General features: G+C 36.7%; 1 protein-coding gene across 1 annotated transcript in view; it reads left to right on the top strand.

Annotated features, from left to right (window-relative positions):
• The first annotated feature begins 6,201 nt into the window (after nt 1–6,201).
• Nucleotides 6,202–24,700, top strand: part of LOC108371090 (dynein heavy chain 5, axonemal-like) — a 34,162-nt gene continuing 15,663 nt past the window's right edge. Inside the window, 15 exon segments of the mRNA XM_017626584.1 lie at nt 6,202–6,221; nt 6,368–7,246; nt 7,308–7,508; nt 7,586–7,705; nt 7,871–8,027; nt 8,214–8,268; nt 12,569–12,702; nt 12,782–13,014; nt 13,073–13,898; nt 15,441–15,640; nt 15,703–16,697; nt 16,763–17,642; nt 17,756–17,928; nt 19,405–19,560; nt 20,093–20,303. Coding sequence (XP_017482073.1) covers nt 6,380–7,246; nt 7,308–7,508; nt 7,586–7,705; nt 7,871–8,027; nt 8,214–8,268; nt 12,569–12,702; nt 12,782–13,014; nt 13,073–13,898; nt 15,441–15,640; nt 15,703–16,697; nt 16,763–17,642; nt 17,756–17,928; nt 19,405–19,560; nt 20,093–20,303 — 5,208 coding nt within the window. The 5' untranslated portion in view covers nt 6,202–6,221; nt 6,368–6,379.

Raw genomic sequence — 24,700 nt, 5'->3', positions numbered from 1 at the left:
ATCCTTGAGGTTATCTCTCCTGTTTCTTCCGTTGAGCTCTGAAAACCACAGCACAATGGCTCCAAATCCAAAAAAGCCGTCGAAAGTTTTAAATATTTTAGGCATTCATAATCGGCTTTGACGCAGTGACCGTATGCTCTGAGTAGGCGCGGGACTATAAGCTATTCTGTCCGATAAAGTTGCGCATGCTGAACGTTCTATTTAAAGAAACGGGTAGCGGCTAGCTGCGACAACTTCGAAAACGTTTGAGTTTTTAGATTTTTAAAAATGTCGCAAATCTAACATTTATAATTCTCGGCTCGGTTTTTATCGACACTGCCGAGGAACTCCCGAGGTGGTCATCAGCTGCCTAAATTTTAGGCGACTTAATTTTGAGAAGTTTAAAGAATCTGATCACATCTCAGCTCAGCTGAATATAATGTAATTATATAGCTAGTTTCCTATGGGAAAAATAAACGGGTGCACCACCTCTTGGAATTATCGTAGAGAGGGCAGATTAAAATGTGTCATGTACATACGGATACTTGGGCGGCCGCTGTGGCGCTACCACTCCGCAGGGCCTGGGTTTTTTTTCTAATAGCGGTCGCCTTTGGACAGGCAATGGAAAACCTCGGAGTGTATTCTTGCGGTGAAAAACAGCTTCTCATAAAAATAAAATCGCTCTTCGGAGTCGGCGTAAAATTGTATGTCCCTCCCCTTTTTGTGACACCACGCACGCCACAAATCGGAGGAGAAGGTCGGCCAAACACTAACATAGTATGTGTAAACGGCAATCTATTATTATTATTATTATTATTACATACTGATATGTATGTGAAAAATAGGTATGTGTCAGTTTGACCAATTTTGGCTATTTTTATTTGTTTATCAATTGTGTGTAAAATTATAGCTCGATTTATTCAAAGAAATTGAAGTAAAAGTATTAAAATCGCTAGAAAAAGCATTGCTTAATTTTTACTCATACGGCTCATTATACAGGCATAGTCAAAATTACTTTCCGTGTAATTACGTAATTTTTCCACGTTTGCTAAAATGCCACAAAGATTTAATCACGGATTTGTTTTAATAGCTTTCATTAAGTTTTCCTTCCCCCAAACTTCGACACCAGTCTTTCCAGATTTACAAATTGAGCGCCTCTTTACACCAAGAGTGTCAAATAGCCGTCGAAATTTACCACCGTGAAAAGATAATCATTACTTTCTATATGCTGTGTAAATACTTTTGACGTCAAAAAGTATGTAAATACTTTAGACGACTTAGAACGAATATTCAAATGTTATCTTTAAATTGAAATATGTATGAAGACATTTTCTAAAACAGTTTAAAGGCAACAAAAAAAAAATTTTGCACTTTGCGTAAATAATTTTGACTATAGGGTCGGTTATGCAAGACTTCTAGACTGCCTGTTAAAGATAACCAGTGCTTTGACTGCCTGTCAAATTTTTCGCTCACTTGCTTATAAATAACCGGCAATCGTTAAAAAGTCGATAAAGCAGACTGGCCGTCAACTTTTAGCAGGCAGTCGAGAAAACGGCCCTTGGACTTGACTTGAAAATCTATACATACGTATGTATCTGGCAAATGTGCACCGCGTATATGTATCTNAATTTTTGTTGCCGGCAATAAGGAAACGTTTCCCCCTCGGAAACAAATTTATTGCCGGTAATATTGCGATCGTATCGATTTCCTATTACCAGTCGCTATAAAACGTCCGCCGAAGGCAACTTGCTTGGGCGAGTCGTTTTCTTATTACCTGAATGAGTAATTTTCTTAACGCTTCAGGCGATATTTGGAATAATTTTATTCTTTTCAATACTTCAATTATTTTTTGTATACAAAATTGGAACTTACATGAAACGAAAATAATTCCTTCTTTTCCTATGGGGCTTCCTATCTTTTCAATCCTGTCCTTGGTAAAAATTAGACGATTTTGGATAATACTGTTGACGCGAAATTTATAAGTTTGGGAATTTTTGATAACTTATTTATTCCAAAGTTGACATGAAAGAAATGATGTTGCCGATTTGTCGCCACAGCAATAAATCGGTGAGTTGCCAATTTGTTGCCATTGACGATTGTTGCCTATTTCTCATGTTTTGCATGGTGGGTAGTTACCCACAAAAAAACAACTTCCCTTAGAAACTTGGTGAAATCTAGATTTTTGATTTCTAAGTTAAGTTTTAAGTCTAAGTGAAACGAATGCCGTGAGAAAATTATGCTGCCATATCACATTTTCACTTATTTTTAATAAAATTCCTCCAAATATGCCACACAAACATAATCTTTTGTACATGTAAATGCAATTCATCTGGCAATCCAAAATCAAACTTTCAAATAAAGATAGAAAATAAAATAACAACAATCACGATTTGATACGCATAAATACATTTATCTCAGTTGATATTTTTTGATTAGTTTTTAACCCAAACAAATTAAAAAATTACAATTTTGCGCGTAAAAATGCAAATGCTCAGAATCAAAAGAAAGGGAAAAAGTAATAGATGGCCTGCAGAGTAATCGTTTCTAAGTTTCTACCTACGTCAAGTCAATTGTAAGTCTTGCATAACCGGGCTTTATGGCTGTATGACATAAAGCCACATTTCAAAGTTTGTACAAAAATTAAAAATTTATTAAGTTACTTGAATAAATGCAATCAATAAACATACGTATACATATGTACATATGTATCTATGTGTTGTGCGGTGATGAGAACAATAACAACAATGTAGCAACAATGTATATACGAATTAACAATTGATAACTAATCTGTTTGCATTTCTTTCTTTTGGTTTATAAAACATAGCACCGAATACTTCCATGCACATGCACATGTAGGTACCCACATTTATACTAAATATGTATGCACGTACAAATATTTAAGTTGTACATACATACATACATATATAGAATATATGTATGCACGTGCCGGGTTAATGTGGGAACAGTTGTTGTATTGCAAAAAGTTGTTTTATTGTTTTCGAGTTGCTTGCTAACAACTGCGCATGAAGCGATTATTTTGTTGTAAAATTGATACAGATATGTATGTATGTTCATATATACATATGAAGTACATATGCACAGAACTTATGATTGAAAATACATATGTATAGATATGCGCTTCAAGAGAATAATAACAATTTATTGAATCTACTTACTCACCTTCTTTATCCACATCTTGCATTGTTAACAAATATTTATTTCTATGATAAACCAAAAGTATGTTTTTTACTAGGAAAAACACAGAACTGATACGCTGCTCTTCTTATCTAACCGTTTTCCCCAACAAAAATTACACCTCCAACACACTTCGAGCTGTTGTCGAATGTTCACAGAACGACAACAAAATAACAAACTCAGCGATGAAGTACAAAAGCCACGAAGCTATCACACGCACATACATGCATATGTAGTTGCTATATTAAGTGCAGTTATCTCTCTCTCACTCACCTGTGGCCAGTTGGCTTGGCTAGTAGTCAAAGTGAAGCGACTACAGTCTGATTGGGTTCGCCTTGTGCGCACACACATATAGGTACACTAATAAAGATAGTGTGGCAGCGGTGATGCCAGTATGCACGTTTCTTACCTTTTCTTAATTCTGTATTTGAAATTGATTTCTATTAGCTGCATATTATACTAGGTACATATGTATTAATTTAAATATGTAGTATGCCCAGGGTGCCTGTATAGATAAACAAGAAGTTCTATAACAAAATACAAGCTTTACAACGTATTCTTACCAAACCCCCGCAAGTTTTTATGCTAATTCGAAATAGAAAGAAATTATGAGTTTTTCTGATAAGGTAGCATCTAACTTACTGTAGAATTTATACATATGTATGTATGTGCATTAGGGTGGTCTAACAAAAATGCATGTGAGAATGTTTAGTCCGAATTTTAATGCGCTCACCTCCGAGGATTGTTTTTTATCGAAAAAATATTCCCCTGTTTTTTATTTCGAAATCAAGAAATATGTAGAGGTCGCTCAACACGTTCAAAGTTTTTCTGGTATTTTAAAAGGGGGAAAAAGAAATTTTCGGAGAAATGGTATTGAATTCTTGAAAATCAATATGGGTATTCATGGAAACGCGTAAATGGCTCGTATTCGCGTAAACCTTGTAAATAAGCCGATTTTCCATACAAAAGTAAGTAAGTTTGCGAGGTTTACATCGTTACGAGGCCTTTACGCGATTAGAGGAATGGCCCTAATATTTTTCGAACGGAAAATCATGTTCCTCTTCAGGAAAGTTCCAATAATAATACCCAATTGCATATTTTTGTGAACATTTTTTAACGATTCTGGCATTTTTGTGGGTTTTGGGGGACCTACATATGTACATATAAAAAATAGTTAATAATAAAAAAATGGTTACATAAACAATTGGGTATAATTATTGGAAGTCTCCGTTAAAAAAAAATGATTTTTAAGAATTCTATACCATTTCTGCAAATTTTCTCCCCCATATAAACTACAGAGAAAACTTTGAGCGCTTTGAGCGACCTTTAAATATTCTTTGATTTGGAAAAAAACGGGAAAAATTTTTCCTATATACCGCAATCCTCGGAGTTAGGGCGTTAAAATTCCAACTTTGCTTTTTTTGCGGACCACCCTAATTTACATACGTACACATGTGTTTAAGCTTGCATAAATGTGGATGAGTTGAAGTCAAATGTTTATTCACGTTCTTTAATTCATACTAGAGATGGTCGAGGCATATCGGGCTCCGTGGCACTTACGGCATAGATTTCGAAATAGCCAGAATGGGCAGTATTGGGAAAGCCTTTACAAATTTACCACCGGGACGGCACGAAAGCCCTTTTCCGACAGTCCCGATGAAACCCTCAACTTCCGAAAATTCAGAAAAGCTGCCTTAAAGACGTTGTGTGAAATGAATTCTTTTTTAGATTTTATTGGGACGAAAACTAAAAACAAAGCAAAACAGAATAGCCGGACGATACAGCCGTCTGGTATTTTTTTATTAAGAAATTGCGCCGAGTTTGGGAGAAGTTGGTGGAGCGGTTACCACGATATACACATGTACTCCTAAGTGAGCTACGCTCATTTTCCAAAAATTTCCGTATTCTTATTTTTCGTCTAAAAGTGATTGTAAATATCAATTTCGAGTTAATAACTTTCAGTTGTTACTAAAATATCGCAATGTTCGATATTGATTTTTCTAACTTAAAATAATGACTGAGAAAGAAATGAATTTAAAACAACCCAAGTTTTAAAAATACAAATTTTTCGTTGCGCGCATAGTTTCATTTTCACTTTCTGGCTCCTTGACTTTTCGGATACCGTTGTGCTTATATGTAGCCAAATGTTATCAAACAAAGTTGTATTTACTCTTAGACAATATTCTTGTATATTTGACAAAAATTTTACTAAAAAATTACAAACAAAAAATTTAATTAAGTACCCTAGCTTTGCATATTGGACCACTGTGCAGCGTTTTCAATTCCAAGTAAATTTAGAAATTCGTTAAATTTTGCATCGCTATACATACATACATATATATGTACATATGTACTTACGTGCGTAATGAACTAGTTCTTGGAGTAGATACATACATACATATGTACGTACACTTGTGGTCAGGTGATTAAGTTAAGTGACATTTTGACCAGTTTTGGTTATTTTGCTTTTGTTTATTTAATGTTCATATTTTTTTTAATAAAAGTTTAGCACATTACATAACCAGCAACATATATGTAAATTCACAAACACACATTCAAACTTCGTACAAAATTTATAAAAATTAAACACCCACCCAAAAGTTTTAAACTTTTTACTAAAAATTTTTTAGAAACATTTTAGGTATCCAGTTTTATAGCTCATTCAATTTTAGTGGCTTAAAGTGCAGATTTTAAAACGCTAAAAAATCGCGTTGACTTTTAACATATTTTTTTGCTGAAATTTTAATAAAAAGTTGAAAATTTCTGGGTGTAATTGTTGAAGTTTGTTTAATTTATATAAACTTTGTACGAAGTTTGAAATGTGGGTTAATGTTGTGCTATATTTTTATAAAAAAAAATACAAACATTAAATAAACAAAAGAAAAGTAACCAAAACTGGTCGAAATGTCACTTAACTTAATCAGCTGCCCACAAGGATATGTACGCGTATATGTTTTCTGGGTTTGGGTATTTTCCAATCACTTCGGTTCTTGGATATCCGAGCGGAAGTCACTGGATGAAATCGTCATCTACTGGTTCTTATTGTGGTTCGTATGTACATATGTATTAATGTAGTAATTTCGATTATATTGTAGTCGGATTATCAATTTGTCCTTGTATTTTTAAACTAATTTAAATAATTTACGCATCCATTGGCAATGAAACACTTTGTTCTATTCCTGTTTTCGCTTAGATCACCAATCAAATGATAGAAACCTGCAAGTCCTACATCACTTGCCGTAGTAAGGAGACAATTTGGTCTCAAGATCGCAATGTTATTCGCACAAAGTTAGGCAATTGCATCAAGCTAAACCACATATACCACGAGACCTACTACACCGTTAGAGAGCAACCATTTTTACCCAATCAAACACCGTTCGGTTTCTCGGAAAATTTCGTTTTTGGAAAGTTTGATACATTTTGTGATCGCCTGTCGAAAATCATTTCCATGTTTAATCTAATCGATGATTACAACCATCTATTCGAGCGCCGTTTGGAGGGTCTACTATTAGCGGAAACACTCCAAGATGCCAGCAACCATTTTGAAGAGGCCAAGAAGGAGATCTTGTCGAAGAAATACGATTACTTGGATCACCGCAACGGGGAATTCAATGACGATTTCGAACGCTTCATGAACAAAACCGACTCATTGAAAGACACCATCGCCACTCTTATCGAGACAAATTTCGACACCGTGTGGGAGACACCGCAATGCATTCGCTTCTTAACTCGCTTTGAGAGGGTCAGTGAGAAGATACCGCTCAGTAAGATGGATGAAAAATATGTGCGCATCATCAAGTATGTGGATAAAGAAGTGGACCGGGTGAATAAGATGTTCAAAAAACAACGTGACGACCCGCCCGTCTGTCGAAATTTTCCACCGATCGCAGGTCGTATTCGTTGGAGTCGCGCTTTGGATGCGCACATGAAAGAACTGATGGACGCTGTACTGGAGCACCAGGTGCTAAGTGGTCTACCTTTGACGAAAGATCTAGAAAATCGCTACAACAATGTAACCGGAATGCTAAGGGAGTATGAGGAAGAGATCGTATCTATATGGCTGGATCAGGATGTACATTACTAGGGTCTTAATTTTTGGGCGTAAATTATCTTTGTGTTTATCAAATCTTTAGGTTAGCGTAGCCGATGCATGCCTCTTACAGCCTCTCTTGGCCCTGCAAGGCGACCGATTATTCGTTAACCTGCATCCCACTATACCGCTGCTGATACGCGAAGCCAAGATGTTGGCCAAGCTAGACATTGAATTGCCCATTGTTGCCGCCACATTGATGAGTCGCCAAAAGTACTTCACCAACATACAGGACTCATTAAATGTAGGCGAAAATGGAAGTCTGCTTTGTCCAATGATATTTATTTTTGTGTGTTTCTCTTTGTGTTTGGTTGTTCACAGTGTTTGATTAAAATGTTTTTGACAACTGTGCGTGCCGTTAAATTGGAAGTGCGTCCATTGTTTCTGCCGCAATTGGTGCGTCTGACGGCAATGCTGAAACCTGGCCTCCACACTATAAATGTAAGTTGAAAATGCCCTTAAGGCGGTTGGTTGCCTACCATCCATGCCTAAGCAGTTGTCATTTTGTGAGTAACAAAATTCAATTAAAGTTTCATAATAAGTATCTGCACTCGCAGTCCCTAATCAACTTTGTGTGCTTTGACTTTGTGTATTTTTGATCCAAAGTGGACTCATCAAAATTGGACGGAGTTCTATGAGCGTTGTAAGCGCGCCATTGAGACATTTAATGTACTGGTGGCACGTGTGCACGACATCTACTCCAATCGCATTTTAAATGTGCTAATGTGGATGCAGGATGTGTCCTTACAAGTCCTGCCCGCAGGTAAGATCACACTAAATTATATCCTATGCTTCGATGTACTATGTACATAAATGTACGAAATGAAGTTTTAGTATGTGGATTGCTAATCTTTACATCCATACATATTCGTACATACATAGTTATTGAGAAGGCAGATACTATGTATATGTAACTGTACAAGTACATGTACTTTTTGTTTCATTTCAGAAGACGAAATTTGGACAGTGGACGAGTTTTTACAAAAAAGTGAAGATGCATGCAGGTGAGTCAGGGAGATATGGAGCATTTTTAACCGACTTCCAAAAAAGGAGGAGGTTATCAGTTCGTCGGAATATTTTATTTTTTATTATTTTTTATTTTCGATTTCGATAATTCTTGCAACGGAAAGGTCTAAGAGGTGGTCCCATACTAATTTGGTTTAGATCCAATCGTTGAATCATGAGATATATAGATATATATATTTTTTTTAAGTCGGTTTTGTTTGCTAAAAATTACTTGTTTTTTTTTTTTAATTTTAAAAAGGGACATTTTCTTGCTAGCGGATACACAATTTCATTCTGTTATTTGTTAGAGAAATATATGCGAAACTAAAAAGCTGAATGGTTTATAAATTTAGGGATTTTTTTTTAAATTTCTTTCGTATGTTAAATTTTTAGTAGATATTCTTTTAAATAATTATAAAAATGAAGGCTCGGAATATCTCGGTATTTTATATCGCTCCTTTAATAATAAAACGAAGTATTTCAAAATTTCAATTTTGTGAGGAAACGTAATCAAAGTTTTATAATTTCATACAATTGGTATAAAACAAGTAATTTTTAGCAAAAAAAACCGACTTCAACTCTCATATAAAAAAAAAAAATATACATATATATCTCATGATCCACTTATCGGATCTTAACCAGATTAGTATGGGACCACCTCTGAGACACTACCTTTCCGATACAAAAATAATTATCAAGATCAGTTGACGTGGTCCAAAGTTATGCGGTAACATACATAAAAAAAAAAATATTCCGACGAACTGATAACCTCCTCCTTTTTTGGAAGTCGGTTAAAAAGACAGATGGAAAGACACATATCTTCGCCATGTTTGGGAATCTGTTAGACTGAACATATTCTATTTATCAAGCTTATTAATTGCATATTGAAATCTCAAAAAACGTAAATTTTGAGTTACATCTCTATATTATTAAACGTGCGATATGTAGCCCGTTTGCTAGAAGAACGTCATAAATCAAAAAGTAAAAAAAAAAACACTTTTTTAGATATGTTTTTCTTTTTTAACAAAAATAAATAATAAATGAAAAATATAGCGAGTATATCCCTCCATTAGGCGCACACTTTTTAGTCACTGTCGTATTTAATGGGTCTGACCATACCCTCATATACACATGTATTTATAGGTAACTAGTGATACAATCAAATGCGTTTTTATACCATTCATTAATGCCTTTTTGTTTACTCCTATTTATTATTATACGTATATTTTGCTTTGCTGCCTTTTTGCTTAAGTGCACATTTCAGATACCTACCCTAAAATGCACATTAGCGGCATTATTTTTAACATTATAAGGAAACTCCTCCGATAGATGCATTCAACCTACCTGCACATTGGCGATATCTGCCTTAAAAATCGTGCAACTGTTATCAATTATCAAAGAAAGTATTACGTTTACGTGCACTGGCCCTACAATTACCTAATTTTACAAACTTTTATTTATTTTGCTCATCTCGCAGAACAACGAAAACGGCTATCATTTTATGTAGTTATATAAATAATTGGATACCATTCGAAAAAAATTTCGCTTGCAGTAATTTCTACGTGTAAGTGCTCCTCCATTATTTGGTTTCATAGGGATTCGGATACCTTCCTCATTGAAGTAGTAAAGAAAATTCGCTTAAGTGCTTTTTTCGGTTAATTGCAAAAGTTTTTCAAAGTGCAAAGAAGATTGGGCAGCTAAGCAAAATATACTGTATAAACAAACAAAATATATAATAAATAGACGAATATAATAATAATAATAATAGATTGGCGCTTACACATATGTTAGTGTTTGGCCGAGCTTCCCCTCCGACTTGTGGCGTGCGCCTTGATGTTGTCACACAAAGCGGAGGGACCTACAGTTTTACGCCGCCTCCGAACGGCGATTGTATTTTTATGAGAAGCTGTTTTTCATGGCAGAAATACACTCGCAGGTTTGCCATTGCCTGCCGAGGGACGACCGCTGTTAAGAAAAAACCTTTTTCTATATTTTTTGCGATGTTGCTTTGACCAGGGCTTGAACCCAGTCGTTGCGGGATGGAAGCGCGCACTGCATACCCCTACACCACAGCGGCCGACGATAGACGAATAGGTATTGAAAATTAAAAAGGGTTTTTTTATTTTTTATTTTTTTTTGTTCTAAACTGATAAAGTTAGAAGGATAAAATTCGATGGCGTGGCAGTGTATATATTAGTCCTTAAAATACTATATTTTTTTTTTCGAAAATAACTACTGGAAACTTTCATGGATTTTCAAGGATAAAATTTTAAAAGGGCATTTTCAACACCTTTTCATCCTTGTACACCAAAAGATAAATATTTTTTTTCAATTCCACCGAATTGTTATTCTGCATTAAACTGAACTTTTTTTAATCAATCATATCCTTGAAATTTCAATGTCCTTCAAAAAATGTCCTGACGTCAGAGAGAAAAACTAAAAACGCAATTGAACTATATTTTGCTTCTAGTTTCGCGAGAATATAAATTTATTTGTGTGGAAAATTGACTGTCGCGTGGTGTAATATAGGGGTCTGGCAGAACCCATTAGGTACGAATGCGATGTTAACAGCAAAACATCCCTTTATTGTCTTTTTGATCCTGATTTATTTTTTGGAGGATAGCAAATAATATTTCAGGGAAAGTCAAAAAACTTCAAATCTCTAGCTCATTTACAAATGCGTTTGTTTTACAAGTACAACAGAAAAAGGTCTGGCTAGACCCGTCTGCTTAAAGGAGGGATATATACAAAGGATGAAACTGTCCTCAAATTTAATTATTTTCATCAGCAAACGGGAGATATATGGGCAAATTAAAAAAAACGGGTAACCTTTGTGTTATTTAGCGTTATTTTCATTGTTGTGAACTATATCAACCCCTGGTTGTTTTTGGATATAATTCAAAGACGCATACTTCAAGTCTCAAAAAAATTTTGAATCAATTTGTTGCATAACTTTTGAGCTATAGATGTTTTAATTAAAGAAATTGTGAAAACAAGTGAATTATTTATGATTTTTTTTTTTGTTTTTTCATAACCTTTAAAAAATAACAATATGGCAAATAACTCAAATTGTGGAATTCTACTTTTCACTATTTTTAAAATTTTCGGTTTATCGAATATAGTTTAATGAAGCATTTAATTTTCAAAACTTTTAAGTATGTATCTATTGTATTCTAAAAACATTTAAGAATAATTTTATACCTTAGCAAGAGGTGTGCTTTCAGACTAAACCAACTTTTATAAATAAAATATTCTGCGATCTTGAGCGTAATTTTTATTCCAAAAAAATCTTAATTAAATGCACATTTCGAAAATATGTCAAAACGATCTAAATCTCTTTGTAACATCAAATATAGTTGTAAAATGCTTCAAACAAATTTTTACTAGAAGTGTGTAAAACCCCTGGATTGCTTCTTTTAATGAGGATCCTTCTTGTAGTGAGAATATTTGGAGCGTGGTATCAAATCAACTTGTTTTGGGCAAAGGTTGTGTTAGTTGCTCCCACTTAATTGGCGTACAACGTAACAACAATAATAAGAAGAAGGTGGCCTTGGTCCTGATAAAAGGGACTCTACTTTACTTGCAACATCACCTTCAGTCCTTAAAAGAGCAACATTTTCAATGAAGAGACATAGCGGCCACGTTCTTCGAAAGTGAATGTAATAACTCAAAAAACTATTTCTAAGTTAGCTAAATGTTAGTTAACCGCATGGAAAGGGAATTTTTACAGTTGGTTTTTGCAACAAATTACAAAAAAAAATCATTTTGTATGTTGGCCACCAAAGCCGAGAAGGACCTAAATTCTATTCCGGGTCTGAGCAACAATTACAAACTACTATTATTTTTTTTTTCCTAACAGCGGTCAGCGGTCGGATCCCTCCATTTGTGTAATTTCATCAAGACGCCCACTACAATTTATTACTTACTTTTCAGCGAATAATATCAAAAAGATAAAATTTGAGATAATACACTTTTAAGGAACGTGTGCAATAATTTATAAAATAACACTAATTAAGTATTTTGACTGCATCAACCACTCGAACTTGTCAGCACCTCAAAATAGCACAATTTAACCCTTTGAATTGCCATTGAAAACGTTTTACATGCGTGCCTTTGTCTGCCTGCTTCGACAAATAAAATAAATAAATAAATAAATTAGTAATCCAAAGGTTATGGTGGTATGGCTTTGTTCCATCCTTAAGCTAGCTCTAGTCCTGTATATACACTTATAAACATACGTATATATGTAAATATAATTGTATTCCTTTGCTCTACAAAGTCTGTTGTTTGCCTTTGCAGACACGCGGCCATTGAATTGAATCGCAAAAGCCAAATGGTTTCGGAGGCCGTGGAGGAGGTGTTGAATTTGGTTGACAAGGCGACTGAGACATTCAAGCAAATCGCCGGCGATGATATTGTCACTTTGTTTGATGGTATGCTAAGCGCGCATTAATTTTATTTATGTACAAATACAAATATTACATGTTTAACGCCCCACCACTATTGTGATAGCAGCCTCGCGAAATCAGACTCAACCATCATCCGCTCGAAAGGGCGAGGAGGAGAGCGCAGGTGCAGCCGGGTCAAGTGCGGCTGCTGGCAACAATGAAAACGCCGGCGGCGGAGGTGGGGGCGGTGGCGGCGGCGCTGCCAGCCAGCAGCAGGATTGGAGCATTCTATGGTCTTGTTTTGAGAACCCACTAACTCTCCTCTCGACAACAGAGAGTTTGCCCAAGGGCATGCAGGTAAATGGCCACTCTGAGTGAGTGTTGCCCTGCCTTGTTTGTAAATTTGTTTTCCTAGGATATGGTGTGCAATGCGGTTGTGGAGATGCGGCGCTACTATAGCAGAAAGGTAATCGATGTGCTGATTAAGGTAATACGTGGCGCTTTGGACACCATCAGGCGTCGCTTTGTCGCCGACGAGAATGACACCGTACCAAAGAAGCCGATATTCGCGCTGCATGCACAATTGCAGATCCCAATTGTGGTGATCAAACCTAATCTGGATGAGTTGCAGGAGATACTGATAACGGCGGGCAAAAATATCACTGGCATTGCCAAAGGCGTGGCGCAGTGGAACAGCGGCAAAGAGCCGGCAAGTGTAGTTGCTCACAAAATTTACAAATATATACACACATACATACGTACATACATTTAAAAATAGTGTTGAATATCTTTTTTGCATTAACAGCAAGTGTCACTGACGCCGCAACCTCGCGTTGGCCGAAATCACAACACGGGAAACCGAGCGCGCCGCCGCAAGCTATATACGCTAGCCTCCGAAGAGCGTCCGCAAATGCCGCACATGTTGAAATCATTTTATGCCGCCATCATGGATAACAAAGAGGTGGCAAAGGCGCTCAATTTGCTGTCGAATTGCACCAAGAACATCAAACCCGATATACAAAGCTACATTAAGCGTTGGAAACCATATCATTTCCTTTGGAAGAACGACCGCACAACGCGCCAACTAATGGAGTTCGGATTGCAAGAGTTTGAGACGACGCTGCGTTGCTTGGCCGAGTTGGACGCCAACCTGTTGGTGGAGCCAGAAATGGAGGTGTTCGGCCAGTGTTTGGCCGTCTACAATGAACGTCTCAAATATGGCTTGGCCATTGAAATAAAATGTAAGCGAATTCGACGTGAATGAGCGACTACCAAATTTAACATTGATTTGTGGGCGTCTTTGGGAAGGGGAGTGCCGCTAATTTCGCTTAACACAAACGAATTTCGTTTCTTACGTTGCGATGTTGTTGAAATTTATTACAATTTGTGGTTAATATTTTCGTTTGATGTGTAAATTGGCACTCATTATGCCGTTATGATATTGTACGTGACTAAAACCAATCATCAGTGAAAAGGTGAAATTTGCGGCCCCTTGTTCCTTTTCTACTGCAAAGAGCTGGGATACGAAAGCCGTGCATAAAATATATCAAATTCATTTTTTTAAGTACAGTTTCAACGTGGTAAAACCGAAATATATATATATATTTTTTAATTTTCTACCACACTTCTTCATATTTAAAGTGTGCTCTTAAGCTATTTTTGCGTAAAGCCGTATTTTTTTGTTCACAGTGCCATCTCATGGATATAAGGAAGAGGGAGGATGATAAGAAATATCTGCGTTAACTTTAAGGTGCAACATAAAATGACCAGAGTCCTGGCTTGAGAGTGTTGTTTCTGTAGCCCAGTTTTAATGTGCACACATAAAACCTAACATTTATAAAAATTTATAGATTTTTTTTTAAAGTTTTTTTTTAGCAATAAAATATATAAAGTTGGATTTGAAAAATATCAGTATTTCCCGCTTAATTGCACTTCAAAACTTGCAAAATTTTTAGTTAAATTAAGCAGGGAATAAATTAATTGGGGGAAGGGGGTTATTGATGGTATATCCCTTTTCGATAGCACATATTTTTAATAATTTATGCGGGCAAACCAATTAACCGGAGGTCACCTTCTTACTTTTAGTGCCATTCAATAGGCCTGGTATCATGTCGGCGAAATTTCAATTTTATTCTTCATCTCTTAATATGGTATCCTAATAAAAAGAAAAATAATTTATTTTTGATTTTATTACACAATTCAATTATCCTTCTTGAAGGAAGAAGAATACATCTTCGACGAAAATTCAATGCGATATCTTATTGGGTTAGGTTAAGAGAGATAAAGTCAAGTTAGGATGGCTGCCTCTATAGGTGAAGGCGCATTTAGACTACTTAGTAGATTAGCTGTCCCATGTGTTGCCCTTAAGAGAGGGAGATGAGAGAATTATTATTAGGTTTGTCCTATTTTACCATCATGAGCTGGCACAGAAATCCTTTTCCATGTTTACGAATCAGAAAAAATTACATCACAGATCAGAGGGACAAAATAGCACTATGTGGAATGTATTTATCTATATATGTATATAAATAAGCCTTTTATTTGAAACTGTGGATTAAGACAACGAAATATGTATATTTAAGAACGGGTTTATAATCACCCTATATATCGCCGAAAACTTGTACAAGGCTGTAAAAAATCCTGGTCCCTTGCTAATTTGGCTCGGACAGGCTTCACTATATTCCGATCCCATATGTAAGTGAATTCTTGTTCATAAAGTCAGACAGAAAAAGAGTTTTAGACTTGCCAAATGCTGCTTAAAAATATACATAATTTCGTTTCAGCCTGTAATCACAAGATTGGTCAGGCCATGAAGAAGAAGTACAAAAAGGAGATGGACTATGTCTACGCAGTAATTAACGAAATGGATAGAAAGTTAGACAGGCCAATACGTGATCTTGACGATGTGCGAATGATCATGGAAACCTTGGCTAAAATAAGGGAGCAAGAAGTTGACATGGAGTTGCGCATCGATCCAATAGAAGTAAGGGCAGGTAATTTCCGAAAGAAAGAAACATTTTTTCCACCATATTTTCATTTCGATAGGAAGCCTTCAATGTACTCACCCGCTACGAAGTTCAGGTGGAGCGTGAACAATTCGATTTGGTAGATAATTTGCGAGGCACGTTCCAAAATCTGTTGGCCTGTGCACTTCAGGCCCAAGTCAAGCTGCTCGAGATGCAACCGTCCTTTCAGGATGACCTACGCAATAATTTGGATAAATTTAAACAAGATAAGATACAGTACGTCAACGAATATCGCACTGCTGGCCCAATGCAAGCAGGTCTGACACCGCGCGAGGCTTCCGATCGCTTGATATTATTCCAAAATCGCTTTGAGGGTATGTGGCGTCGTCTACAGACATATCAAAGTGGTGAAGAGCTATTTGGTTTGCCACAAACGGATTATCCCGAATTGGGACAGATTCGAAAAGAGCTAAATTTGTTGCAGAAACTCTACAAACTGTACAATGACGTAATCGACCGCGTCAGCAGCTACTACGATATACCCTGGAATGAGGTGGACATTGAAGAGATCAACAACGAACTGATGGAGTTCCAGAATCGTTGTCGCAAACTCCCGAAAGGGTTGAAGGAATGGCCAGCTTTCCATGCACTAAAGAAAACCATCGACGATTTCAATGACATGTGTCCACTACTGGAGCTGATGGCGAATAAGGCGATGAAGCCGCGCCACTGGCAGCGCATCATGGACGTAACAAAATATATTTTCGAGTTTGACTCGGAAGGCTTCTCACTAAAGAACATCTTGGAAGCGCCGCTGCTGAAACACAAAGAAGACATTGAAGACATTTGCATTAGCGCAATGAAGGAAAAAGATATAGAGGCGAAGCTGAAACAAGTCACCAACGAGTGGTCCGTTCACGAATTGCAATTCATGAGCTTTAATAATCGCGGTGAATTGCTGCTGCGAGGTGATACAACTGCTGAGACAATAGGCCAGCTGGAGGACAGTTTGATGGTACTGGGCTCGTTGCTATCCAACCGTTACAATGCACCATTCCGCAAGCAAATACAACAGTGAGTATCCACGCCAACTTTCATCCACAGCTCATTCGAATAAACTATACTTTTGTTCGGCGCAGGTGGGTTTACGATCTTTCAAACTCGAACGAGATTTTGGAACGCTGGCTGCTGGTGCAAAATATGTGGGTATATTTAGAGGCTGTCTTTGTAGGTGGCGACATCGCTAAGCAGTTGCCGAAAGAAGCTAAACGCTTCTCTAAAATCGACAAGTCCTGGCAGAAGATTATGCAACGCGCTCACGAGACGCCAGGCGTGGTGGCCTGCTGTGTGGGCGATGATCTCCTCAAGCAGCTATTACCGCACTTGCAGGAACAGCTGGAAATTTGTCAAAAGTCACTTAGCGGCTATTTAGAGCGAAAGCGTATGATGTTTCCACGTTTCTTTTTCGTTTCGGATCCGGCCCTATTGGAGATACTTGGTCAGGCCTCCGATTCGCACACCATACAAAACCATCTGCTATCAATTTTCGATAACACGCGAAAGGTGAAATTCCATGACATCGAGTATAACAAGATGATGGCGATAATCTCCAGCGAGGGTGAAATGATACAACTGGATCGCGCTATTCGTGCTGAGGGTTCTGTCGAGACATGGCTAACTCAGTTGCTGGTCACAGCACAGCAGTCATTGCATTCGATTATCCGCACCGCTTATGCTACAATTAATGATCCAAATTTCACTTTGTTGGGATTTTTAGAGAAAGTCCCAGCGCAAATTGGTCTTTTGGGTATTCAAATGATTTGGACACGCGACGCGGAAATGGCGCTGATGCAGGCCAGGCATGAGAGGAAAGTCATGTCGGAGACGAATAATAAGTTTTTAGAAATTTTAAATACGCTTATTGATCAGACAACAAGGAACTTGACAAAGATGGAGCGCACTAACTTCGAAACTCTAATTACCATACATGTACATCAACGGGATATTTTTGACATACTGGTGAGGGTGCCAGCCATACGCGCGGCACTTTGCCTGAGCTTTAAGAATATTGTTCTATTGAATTCTATATACATACATATATAATGTGTGTGTATATATGTATGTCTTTATAGTGTCGCATGAATATTAAGTCGGCAAACGACTTTGAGTGGCTGAAGCAGTGCCGTTTCTATTTCAAAGAAGACCTGGATAAAACCTGGATTTCCGTGACGGACGTTACTTTTACTTATCAAAATGAGTACCTGGGCTGTACAGATCGTTTGGTGATCACGCCGTTAACAGATCGGTGAGTCCGATGAAATATATCTGGCTATTTATATTTTGATTTTAGCTTAAAACTTTATTTCTTAAAACATCTCCGAAAACATCATTAGAAGCTTTTGAACTTTTTCACTAAAAAACCCTAAACACATTTGATACGGCTGATGTGCATTTCCGAGTCCTGCCTAGACGTATTTTTCACTGGCTATTTCGTTCCCTTCAATATTGCCATATTTACGAGCACAGTAGATAGACGTTGGCGACGTCCGACATTTCCAAACAATTCTTGACTTTACTACTTTGGATCCTAATGCTTTCAATACCGTTTGACTGTCAACGAATACAGTGTTTTTCCCTGCAGAGACTTATTATTCCGTATAAGGCAAGCAATCTTCTCTTTGGCAGGTGATTTGATTGTCTGATCTGCAGACCCTCCGAATGGAGAGGGGCGCCAACTTCTTCTTAAGCGGAAGCCCCAGCAGCATATCTTCATAAGTCAGCCGTGTTACCGTTATGGCGTTCTACTTAAAATTTACTGAAGATAATCCCGTACTAAAGTATGTACCTCAATTTAATCTTCCTTAATCTAAGATCCTTAATTGCGTCTGCAACAGTTACGGATACTTATGTCGGTTTTAAATGAAATATATTCTAACGCTTTTTGGGGTGAACTGCTCACAGCCGTTAGCAGGCAAGTCTCTGCACTCATTCGATTACTTTCGGATAGTTATTTTTTCCCAGTGCTTTCCGCAAAGAGCAAGGCTTTTCCCAGTTTCCTTCTATGTATGTAATATGCTACTAGTTCCATCTTTGCTTTCTCTTCGAAGCTACGCGTCCCTGTTAGCTTGGAATCAAGTGTAAAACCTGCAAACGTATTTTATGTCTCATGGGATATGTATGTATTTTTAGTTTTACAAAGATACTAGGGCTGTTCAGGATGTTATGTAAATTGTCTTGGATTTGCAGTTGGAATTGCATTTGCAAATTTTATGCCTGCTGGCGTTAATGGCATTTTCGTTTCTACAAAAAATGTTGGCTTCTCATTGTCCTCTTCTTAGTATTTGTGCGTAGAGGGCAAAGAGAAGGTAACCTTTTTTGGTAGAAACGAAGACGCCATAAGTAATACATTTCCATACACAATTGATTTTAAAATCATCAAAGCAGCCCTGAGTCTTTTTACATACCCTGCAGGGAAGCCAGTCAATACACACACAATACCAGTAGGCCAACTTCTAAAAACTATTTCATAAGTACACAATAGATAGAAGACGAACTATTTGAGCCGCAAAGCAAACTGTTCTAAATTAGTAGCTCCTCCCTGCTGGGTATATATGTACATACATACATATGTACATATGCACAGTAGCACATTCATTTGCCTTTGGTACTGCATTCGAATTTACGAAACATTCCGCCGAAAATGACTTTAATTTTCTTTTCAATTTTCGTCCCCGACACTGTTTGCTTCGCTTAATTGGATGCTGCGGAATGTTGTATAAAGATGCTACATCACGCTTGCCCAGGCGCTTACCCTGAGCATGGGCGGGGCGCCATGTGGACCGGCGGGTACGGGCAAAACGGAGACTGTTAAGGACATGGGCAAGACGCTGGCTAAATACGTGGTTGTATTTAATTGCTCCGACCAAATGGATTACAGGTATTAAAATGTAGTAGCGCAATAAATTTCGCATAATCCGTAAGCTAATACAATAGATATACAGATAAATAAATGCCAGGTAAATATGGGCATGGCGACCTACGAGTTATGCGCCATCAATTAAAGTGCCGCTCCCGGATGCGTGTATATCTGTGTTTTAAAGCTTTAATCGATTAAGTCAACAAACAATCAAGCTTTAGTATATCATGCTCCACTCACGCAACACTATTTGAACAAAATTATCAAATGAATGTGTAATTGGTAGTATTGATACTAGAAAATCTCCTCCAGTATTCCGATGAAACCTCATTGAAAAATCTTTGGAGTTTATTTAAAATAATCAAATGGTGGTTCACAGTAAAAAAAACCCTTTTGACTTAGGCGGTTATTGCTTTTAACCACAGATATTTAGTTATTAGTATTGCAGTTGTCGATCTCTTGCAGAAATAAACAAAAAAATAATTTTTTAACCACTTTTCTTATTTATTTAACCAATTTCGTTGCTTAATTTATTTATCTTTGCATTTTTTAGAGGCTTGGGCCGCATTTACAAGGGTTTATCACAGTCCGGCACCTGGGGCTGTTTCGACGAATTCAACCGCATCGAACTTCCGGTGTTGTCGGTGGCGGCGCAACAAGTTGCCGTTGTACTGACGGCCAAGAAGGAGAAAAAGAAAACATTTATCTTCACCGACGGCGATACGATTGAGATGAATCCTGAATTTGGCATTTTTATAACAATGGTAAGTAAGTGCGCGTGGCGTGGCGGCAAGTGGGGTGTGGCAGTGAATGTTGTTTGTTGCAAACAGGTTGCCGCCGCAAATGGCTGACCTACAAAAACAAAGTTTTAATTATGGCTCGACATAGTTCGGCGACAAAGTTTCAGTGTTGACAAAGTTTGCGATTTAAATTCCAGTAAATTGTGTCTCATTAAAAGCAAAATGTCCACATTTTGCTGTTTACAGCCGGTGGGTTGCCCAAATGACATGCTACACCGAATTTCTTTCCTCCTTTAAGTTGAATTAATATGTATGTATGTATGTATGTACATATACAAAGTGTGGAAAGAACGGTGCTTCATTGTCTTCTTTTGGCATTGACATTGAGAAAGTGACCGTGCACAGTGGGACGTCCCCATATAAGCTGTGGCCAAAAGTAGTAACCGTACTAAAAATTCGCTGAAATTTTGTATATGCGCTGTTCGGGACTTAGGAATGAAGAAATGTGGAAAATGGTAAAATTCAACGCTCTACCACGCCCACAGCTCATGTGGGCGGATATAGTAAATGTTTTCCGATTTTGATGAAATTCAGAGCATATGCTGGTTTTAACGAGAAAATAATAAATATGAAAGATCGTCAAAGTCGGTTTACATTATCGTCCAGTAATTCTATAAAAACAAGCGCAAATTTAACAATAAATATTTTTTGATGATGCTCGTTTAATTTTCCAACTTGGAAGATAATAAAGAATTTTTTATTACGGCGCCCAACTTCCACACAAGTTTGTTGGCTCCAGGTACTAAATTTTATGAAAATGGACAGGCACTTTTATTTAATTTCTAAAGAAGTTCCTATTTCTTCGTTTCAAAAATGACAAAACGAAAACATTTACAATACTTGCATACTAAATTATGTGCACGATATGTATTTACACTGAAACTTTCAATTTTACCTACATTTTATACAACAAAGGCAGAGCTAAGGCCAGCAGGACTCTTGCCATCGAAAACGGATCTCGTCCATAGGAGCGTCCATTTTTGGCTGAATGTTGAATGTGATTAATAGATTGGCGAGTCATTTATAACCACAACTTCTTCAATTTCCATTTTATATTGCATATTTTTTATTTTATGTACACACCAGAGTCTTTCCCTTCAGCTGTATAATAAAAATGCAATAAATTTTACAGGAGGTGGGTCCCATAAAAAGAAGAATAGAAGCTGAACTCGCAGTTCCTCGCAGCTGGAACTATTTGAGATAATGCTTACTTTCTTAAGTACAATTTAGCTCGCTTCCTAGGTCTTCTTGAAATATCCCTTTTTAAATTAAGTACTCGAATAATTTTATACTCACAAACTTATGTAAAATTTCAAAGTAAACTATTTTATACATTTCAAAAGATTTATCAAAATTTTAAGGCAATGCTTGACCACAGATATATTCAAAAACTGCTCATCAATCACATTGGCTTTTTATATATGCGCACAAGTGGAAAAATTAATTTAATTTACTTGCGACAAAATCAAAATTTTTTCTTACAAATTTATTTTTTCGCATTGTTCCCACTTTAAGCCCGTGTCATGATTGCAAATATGCATTTTTATCAAAAATAATTTTTGGTTTGGCTTTGCTGGATATTTTGCTATGTATCTGCGTAATTACTTTTTCAAAATTCGCTAACCCGTTTTTACTACTTTTGGCCGCTGTGCGGTGTGGCTGTGGTTACAATGTATTCGAGTAGAAATTAAATTCAGTTTTAACGTCCGTGTCAAGATACATTCAAAACAGGTAGAAGACAATTTGACGTCAAACTTTCAAACGTCAAAATTTTCTGGAGAGTAAAAATGAGAAAGAGCATGTGAAATGAACAAGAAAAATTTACATTTCACTGGCTGACGTTTTTAAGTAAATTTGAAGTTCATTTTTATTATGGGAAATAAAAATAAATCAAGTTTAAGTTTAAAGGTTTGGTTCTCATGAGAGCAACGTCAAAATGGCTTTTACCTGTTTTTATGTACCTTGCGTCTGTGTAGCTTGCGTCGTTTTTCACCATGGTACAATAATTACAGGTATTGTCCATGGTTGCCNAGAAATTAAATTCAGTTTTAACGTCCGTGTCAAGATACATTCAAAACAGGTAGAAGACAATTTGACGTCAAACTTTCAAACGTCAAAATTTTCTGGAGAGTAAAAATGAGAAAGAGCATGTGAAATGAACAAGAAAAATTTACATTTCACTGGCTGACGTTTTTAAGTAAATTTGAAGTTCATTTTTATTATGGGAAATAAAAATAAATCAAGTTTAAGTTTAAAGGTTTGGTTCTCATGAGAGCAACGTCAAAATGGCTTTTACCTGTTTTTATGTACCTTGCGTCTGTGTAGCTTGCGTCGTTTTTCACCATGGTACAATAATTACAGGTATTGTCCATGGTTGCCACTCTCCAACATTTTTTTCTACCAAAATCTCTTAAGAAAAGTTACCAAAAGTTACCAAATCTTCACTACCAAAATCTGCACTTCGTCAATGAGAAAAAAATATACTGAATAAAACTACTATATTTCTTAAAAAATGTGTGTATACTTACAGCCAGTATCTGTGACTTAATAAATTCAATATTTTTATAATTTGTAAATTTTTGATTATTTATCAAGAATTCACAGTTCTAGCACAGAAGTTTAAATCTATTTTCTTGATAAATTATCAAGATTGAAAATGCCATTGACAATTATAATAATTTTTTTTTATTAGAAAATAATTAGCTATCAATTAATTACTGCATGTGCCGTTATTCTCATTCTCGTTTTTGGTGTTTCCGACAGGGTAGGTAGGACGATTTTCCATCATCCCTTGTCAAATTTGGTTTGGAGACAAACCGGTTTCGGCGTTGTGCTATTTTCAGTGTAATTTTTCGTTCGGAATGTGCCGTTATTTGGACCTGCGACTCACGGAATACTGGCAACGGTACACAAAAAAAAGTTGCGGGTGCTTTTAACCGTCCATTTGACTCGTACAAAATTTCGAGTAAATTGCGAAAATTGCAATTTTTTGTTGCTATTTTTTCGGTTTTTCATAATTTAGTGTACGGACCTCAGATTTGGATTCAGTGGGTCGCAATACATTGCTTACACTGAAAATAAAATCTGCCTTAATATAACGAAAACTTGCGTACATCTTACGAAATTTTTCGTCGTTTTGAGCCACGAAAGTTTTAGTTGATTATAAAAAAACCTTTTTCGTACATAACACACTGGCCGGAGTTAAAATTTTTTTGACATTTTCAAACTTTGTACATACATATGTTCTTCATGCTAATTGCAAGTTATGGTAAAACTTTTGGGCCGATCAGATAACCCTAATCCCGTCAGAGGCAACGTGTTAAAATGAGTTTAAAAATTTTTGTTTTGTATCTCCGAATTATGAAAAAGCATCTCTGAAGTGCAGAACATAAACGTTCTCAAATGAAAATATCGCCAACCAAAAGTTTGGTTAACGTAAACAAAATTGTGGTTAATATTACCAAATCATTGTTGAAAATATCAACCAAGGCTTTGCTACATTCACACTGATTCCTTTTCGAGTTTGAGTTTGGTAATACTAACAATTTTCGGTTGATTTTTCTCTCAGTGTATATTTTATTTTTAGGAGAGGGGCCTGTGCAGGCCAATCCAACATTTGAGCTCCAATATTCTAATTTGCCTCTTTCACGATCAAAACAAATGCGATAACGGAAGCATTGCCTCGAAATTAAGCTCCGCACAAGAGCAAACATCCTGAAATTGTTTTGTTAAATATGTTATAGTACTTTCCTTCGTCGGCTTCGTCAGAAATTTTTTGATCCTGTTTTCATGTGGGCTAGAAACCTTTCTAAGAAAAGTTGATAATTTATTTGATTACTTCATTCTACGGCTTTATCCACTTATGTACGTACTTACGAACATCTTCGACTTCTTGCAATATTTGTCCCCTTTTGAGTTGGAACAGTGGAACTTGGCCTCAAATTTCGTTTGGTATACGAACCTCATTTTATTAGAACTTTGGACGCTTTGGCAATTTTTCACAAAGCTAGCGAATTTCGCAAAGCGTATTGTACAATGTCTACCTACATACATACATAGATGCATTGCACATTTTTGGTAACGGCACAATACTACATACATATGTATGTTTAAATCTTGTTGAAAACTTTCTATTGGGGCAGTGATGTAAAAGGCAGCAACAGAAAGCTGCAAGATTTCAACCAAGGAGCCGTAAATTCTTGTGACTCACAACGTTCTATGTTTTTGTAGATTGTAGGGGAAACGGTTACGCATACGCCATGGTGTAGTTAATACAGTTAGCACGCGTTCACCTGGCCTGTAGTCAGCACATTGCGTTTGCCACGGATTAAGTAATGCAAAAATCAGCCCACATACACACA

This window comes from Rhagoletis zephyria, unplaced genomic scaffold, assembly GCF_001687245.7.
Source record: "Rhagoletis zephyria isolate East Lansing unplaced genomic scaffold, Rhagoletis_zephyria_1.1 Rzeph_scaffold_04698, whole genome shotgun sequence".
Classification (NCBI taxonomy): Eukaryota; Metazoa; Arthropoda; class Insecta; order Diptera; family Tephritidae; genus Rhagoletis; species Rhagoletis zephyria.
Note: the sequence above shows the minus strand (reverse complement) of the source record. Positions and strands in the feature narration are given on the sequence as shown.